Source organism: Phalaenopsis equestris, unplaced genomic scaffold (genome assembly GCF_001263595.1).
Source record: "Phalaenopsis equestris unplaced genomic scaffold, ASM126359v1 Scaffold000032, whole genome shotgun sequence".
In the NCBI taxonomy this organism is placed as follows: Eukaryota; Viridiplantae; Streptophyta; class Magnoliopsida; order Asparagales; family Orchidaceae; genus Phalaenopsis; species Phalaenopsis equestris.
The window spans coordinates 306,683-312,427 of record NW_018164474.1 but is presented as its reverse complement, the minus strand read 5'-3'; the positions used below and the strand labels follow the sequence as shown (position 1 = coordinate 312,427).

The following is a 5,745-nucleotide window of genomic DNA, read 5'->3' as shown; positions in this document are numbered from 1 at the left end:
AATGCCGAGATAATTGACAGAAGAGTAGCCAGAGATTGGTAGAAACTAGAATCGAGAAGAATTGAGTGGTATGTATGTAATATAAAAGTTTGGCGTGTGGGAAACAAAATTTAGTAGGAATTGGGTGGTATGTATAAAAATGAGGTGGTCTGTATGAAAATGAGGAAATGTCTCGGGTATTCAATCTACTTTAATTGAAAGTGTTAAAATAATCAAAAATATAAATATATAAATGAGATAATATCAAATTCATTGTGTACATTGGGAATGAACCAGAAAGAATCTCGAAGAGATCCAATAGTTTGGATAGTAGAAAAGTACAATAAAGTTGTGCCCACTTGTAGAAAAATAGTAGGCATACATAGCTAGCAGGAAATAGCAATCCGAACTAAAAGCCAAGGCAAAAGCCGACCGGATGCAGCCATCATAGCTAGAGACAGATTGACATGCAAGCCAATCACCATAAGAAGGCATATCGAAACATACAATTGACCTTTTGGTAGACCATATCTGAGGAAAGACTAAGCTCCTCGGTAGCATCAATCATCCCATAGATGCCTCAAAGGCTGGGATCGAAAGGTAATCATGTCAAAAGAATCCATCTTGCTCTCCTTATTATGGAATGAGTTACCTATAACGTATGATGATCCACTCTCTATCTGATAGCCTAGCATTGCTTAGCCAATAGGAGCTCCCCACCACGTATCAAAGGTCGATAATCGGACTAGATTAGCCAATTAGCAAAACCCAACTAATCAAATAAGTCTTGCCGACCTAAAGTTAATTGAAGGTTGACCGACGACTCTACTCAACATAGTCAAATGAGCATGCCTCACCAAACTGAATCTTATCGAGCTCAATCGATCACGCTAGAAGGTATTTTAATCATAATCCCATACACATAAGATATCTAAAATATTCAGTAATGCCCCCATTAAATCAAGGGAAAACATGTAAGTTCATATATTGTGTCCCCTCCTCTATAAATAGAGGATCATTCTATGAAATAGACAAGATGTTTTATTGTTTATTACTATGCACTTATTTCTTTGTCTCTCTTCCCCCTTTCTTATGCTTTTAAGGTGTGATTCACAGATATATTAGGATGAAAATCCAAAAAGGCGTAGTGAGCTTGGATCATGCCATAAATAAGAAAAAGAGCAGCACACAGAGAATAAAATAACAATAGAGATACTAGTACAATAAAGTGCAATAGATTTGTAAAGCAAATCCAAGGGCTGAAGAATCAGATGTTGGACACCATTCTAGAAACATTGGCTTAGGGAAGGGAGCAACACCCCTAAGGGAAGATTAGGTACCCAACAACCGAAGGGCACCCTCAGTCCTGTTAAAGGGAAGGAGATTCACAGTACTTCGATAATGCTAGGTCGAATCTAATGGATAAACAATAGTTTTAGAGCACTGGGGCATACCATCAACTAGAGGATACATTATCTCAACAAATCTTGAATGTCGAGTGATACAAAAAAAAATATTCAATTTTTAATATATATTTAATGCTTATATTTAGTGATATTGCACTTTAAAGAAATGTATTTTCATCTTTTATTGTTGGTATTATAAGGCTAGGCATTTGGAGCTTAAAGAATGTAAAAAGTACGAAATTTGGAGTCAAAAGTGACGTTTTTAAAAAATTGAACTGACACCAAAGCGCCATAATACAGAGAAGACAGTGCCTAGGCGCCAGAGATGATTATTTTCACAAATGTATTGAATTTGGACGGATTTTGAAGAGGTGCCTATGGAGACTCTTGGGAAATTCGTCTCTACATTATAAAAGAGTGTTTTTATGTCAGAAAAAGGTGGTTTGGAGAGTGTGAGTGAAGGGGGTGTGAGTTCCAAATTGTGGAAGTGTGAGAGATTTTTTCTTCCTTACATTTTTAAGAGAGATTTGAGTGTTATTGTAAAGAGAGAAAGAAATTCAAAGGAATTTCAAGGGATTTGCTTGGGGAAGAGATCGAGTTAAGTTGTTTTATTTTTTTTTCTTGTTTTGTGAACTTGTTTTTATTTATAAAATCTTTGTTTTGTTGTATCTTCCTCATGAATTCTGAGTAGATTTCTTTGTCCTTCTCCCTACAAAGAGAAATGGTCATGAACTTGAAGCGAGTCAGATGACCCCATTTAGTCCACCAGCTTTCGTACCCTCCAGCTTCTTCTCTCCCTCTAGTTTGTTCTTAGTTTGAGTGTGGTATAGCACCACAAACATTCTGAAGGCGAAAATCATTATTTATCTTTTTATGATCTCATCTAAAGGGTTCATAATGTTCTCCATAAAGACATTTGGAAGCCAACCAACTCAGGCGAAAGGATGTAAAATGAATAAGGAATATTTGAAGAGTCCCATCATGCTTTATTTATTAGAGTAACACACATAAAAATCCAAGAAGTTCAATTATTGAATATTTGATTACTACATAAATGATATCTACTTTTGTATTTAGTTCTTTTATTCTTATCACAACTATCACTTTCAAAAAGTAAAAATATCAAGGAATTAAAATATGTATATCAGGAATGCACCAGTATTAATATCGAGGAGATCCAACAGTTTAGAAGACAGAAAATAACGACTAAGCAGGGCCCACAAGCAGAAGACCAAGAGACTCACTTATCTAGCTAGACGAAGTGGTCTAAACCAAAACCAAGACCAAAGCTAGTCAGATGCATCCATTTGAGCTAAAGCAATAAGACTATAGACGTCCAAACGATCTGAGCTCGAACACATCATACCGGGAGATGACAAATTGACATGCTAGCTGACCACCATAAGAAGGCCAATCAAAATCTTCAACAGATGTTTTTTGGTAGATTAAATCAGAGGAAATACACAACTTCTTAGTACCATCAATCATCTTACGGACGCCCCAGAGGCTCCTTATCAGTGCTCGAGAGATAACCATCTCACAAGAAATCTAAATCATTTCTACAACTCTTCATATTGAGAAGTAAGCAACCTATCTGGTTACGGTGATTTAATATTTGTTTAATGGCCTAACATTGCTCAGTCAACAATAGCTCCTCACTAGGGATTGAATTTTGACAGTCGGACTAAATCAACCAATTGATAAAGCCTAGCCAATCAAACAAGACATGTAGAACCAAAGTTGATTGAAGGCTAACCTTCAACCTCAACTCAACATAGTCGAACGAGCAGACCTCACCGAATAGAAGACTATTGGGCTCAACCGACCGAGTCAGAAGGTAGCCGAGACCTAGACCCATACGTAAAATACCTTAAATATCCCTTAACACCTTCATTAAAGAAAGGACAAACATATAACTTCATATATTATACCTCATCATCCGTTATAAATATAAGATCATTCTATGAAATAGACAAAACTTTTTACTGTTAAAATGTACAATGATTAAACATGAAAGATGGTATTTTTCATCCCAAGCTTGAACAAACTTTTTTTTAACCGGTAATACATATTTGTCTTGCAGCAAAAACATAAATAAGTCTAGCCATACGAAATCACTAGAACTCCTCACATCCTAACTTTAGCCGAATAATTTGGCTAATCTTTTCTTGAAAAAGAAAGCCTTGTACGTTTGCTTCGAGGAACACGCCGATCAAGTATAAGGGGGAGATTACATGGAAGGCACCCAAAAACATTACTATTTACAAATCAAAAGCACCCTCTTTCATCAGTTCTTCAAAAATTAGACCTAATTAGCTGTTTTGGGTGAGAACTATCCATTTTACACTCAATTTTAATCACTGTTACATTTCTATTTCACTAACTTTATTTGTGAAAAAAAAATTACCTAAATAATTCATACAATTTATATCAAGCTAAAAATTTTAAATATATTATATGATCAAGAAAAAAAGAAATTGAACCTAACCAAAATTTATTTTGAAAAAAAAAAAAACGAGATTTCATAAAAAAAATAAATTTTTAACATTTTAAATTTTATTTTTAGTTCTTATATTTACTCCTTCTATATTAATAAAATTTAAGAAACATCCCAACACAATTCTTTCTCAAATTCAAATTTCTAACGGTACCATTCTAACGATATTGTTCTACCAACTTTCCAGCCTTTTTTTTCAAAAAATATTCGTTGGCTTCTCCACCGTACTAAACTCCTCTACCTCTCCATCAAATCTTAAAAAAACTATTATAACAAGATTACAGAGTCTAATCTTGCGCTGACATGTGGAAGATCAGACTCACCTATATAAAAAATGAAGAAAAAAGAAAATAAGTTATAGGAATATTCCCTCACTTTATTCTGAATATTTTCCATATTATTCATGTGTTATTGATGTGATTTTGAAAATAACACATTAAAACACATGAATAACGCGAGAAAATATTTCTAAACTCTCAATAACATATGAATAACACTTAAATTTTATTTTTAGTTCTTATATTTACTCCTTCTATATTAAAAAAATTTAAGAAACATCCCAACACAATTCTTTCTCAAATTCAAATTTCTAACGGTACCATTCTAACGATATTGTTCTACCAACTTTCCAGCCCTTTTTTTCAAAAAATATTCGTTGGCTTCTCCACCGTACTAAACTCCTCTACCTCCCCCATCAAATCTTAAAAAAACTATTATATCAGGATTACAGAGTCCAATCTTGCGCTGACATGTGGAAGATCATGCTCACCTACATAAAAAATGAAGAAAAAATAAAATAAATTATAGGAATATTCTCTCACTTTATTCTGAATATTTTCCGTATTATTCATGTGTTATTGATGTGATTTTAAAAATAACACATTAAAACACATGAATAACGCGAGAAAATATTTCTAAACTCTCAATAACATATGAATAACACAACAATACTATATTAAATAACACATGAATAATGCACAAATTGAATAACACATTAAATAACATATCAATAACGCGAGAGAATATTCCTAAATCTTCAATGACACACCAATAACACATAAATAACGTAAAAAATATTCAAAATAATGTGAAGGAATATTTCTATGCGATGAAATATTCTTATAATGCATCAGTAGGACCGGGTCTCATGTTTTCAACATTCCAAGTGTCAGTGCGAGATTCAACTCTGCAAGTAGCTCTGCATGCAACGGAGCTACGAGGAGGTAATATTTTTTCCATCAAATGCACTAATTAATTTCCCCACCTCTACAAATTAGCAAAGTTAGGCGAGATCCGCTCACCACCCTCCCCATACTCACCGACTCCGCTCCCCCAAATATCCATCGGTTGTTTCACTCCTCAACCTCACTCCCAAGCCCAATATAACCTCACCTTCTCCTTCTTCCTCCTTGTCTCCACTCTATCCTCAAAAGCCGAAATGAAGGCCATCATGTCTCATTCCCTCCCCGACTCTTCCCTCTCCTTCTCACGCCGCCACTTCCACCGCATCATCCCCAAAATCGAATTTTCCGCCTCCGCCAAGAGAAACTCCGGCTGCGGCGACGATGCCCTCAACCCCACCCCGCCCCCTCCTCGCCCCGGCGCCGTTTCCCGAATCAAATCAGCGCTTTCTCATGCAATCAATATCCGGGCGGGCCGGCATCGCGGGCTCGGTTCTCGGGTCATCGGCACACTCTTCGGCCCACGCCGCGGCCATGTTCGCTTCGCCTTCCAGGCCGACCCGCGCGCAGGCCCAGCCTTCCTCGTAGAGCTCGCCATGCCCACCGCCTCCCTCGTCAAGGAAATGGCTTCCGGTCTCGTGCGCATCGCGCTCGAGTGCGAGCGCGGAGATGTGAATGGCGG

The 5,745-nt window shown here is 36.5% G+C and overlaps 1 protein-coding gene across 1 annotated transcript in view; it reads left to right on the top strand.

Annotated features, from left to right (window-relative positions):
* The first annotated feature begins 5,156 nt into the window (after nucleotides 1–5,156).
* Nucleotides 5,157–5,745, top strand: part of LOC110018721 (protein MIZU-KUSSEI 1-like) — a 1,214-nt gene continuing 625 nt past the window's right edge. Inside the window, exon 1 of the mRNA XM_020716132.1 lies at nucleotides 5,157–5,745. This exon is cut by the window's right edge and continues 625 nt beyond it. Within this exon, the coding sequence (XP_020571791.1) occupies nucleotides 5,321–5,745 (425 nt within the window). The 5' untranslated portion in view covers nucleotides 5,157–5,320.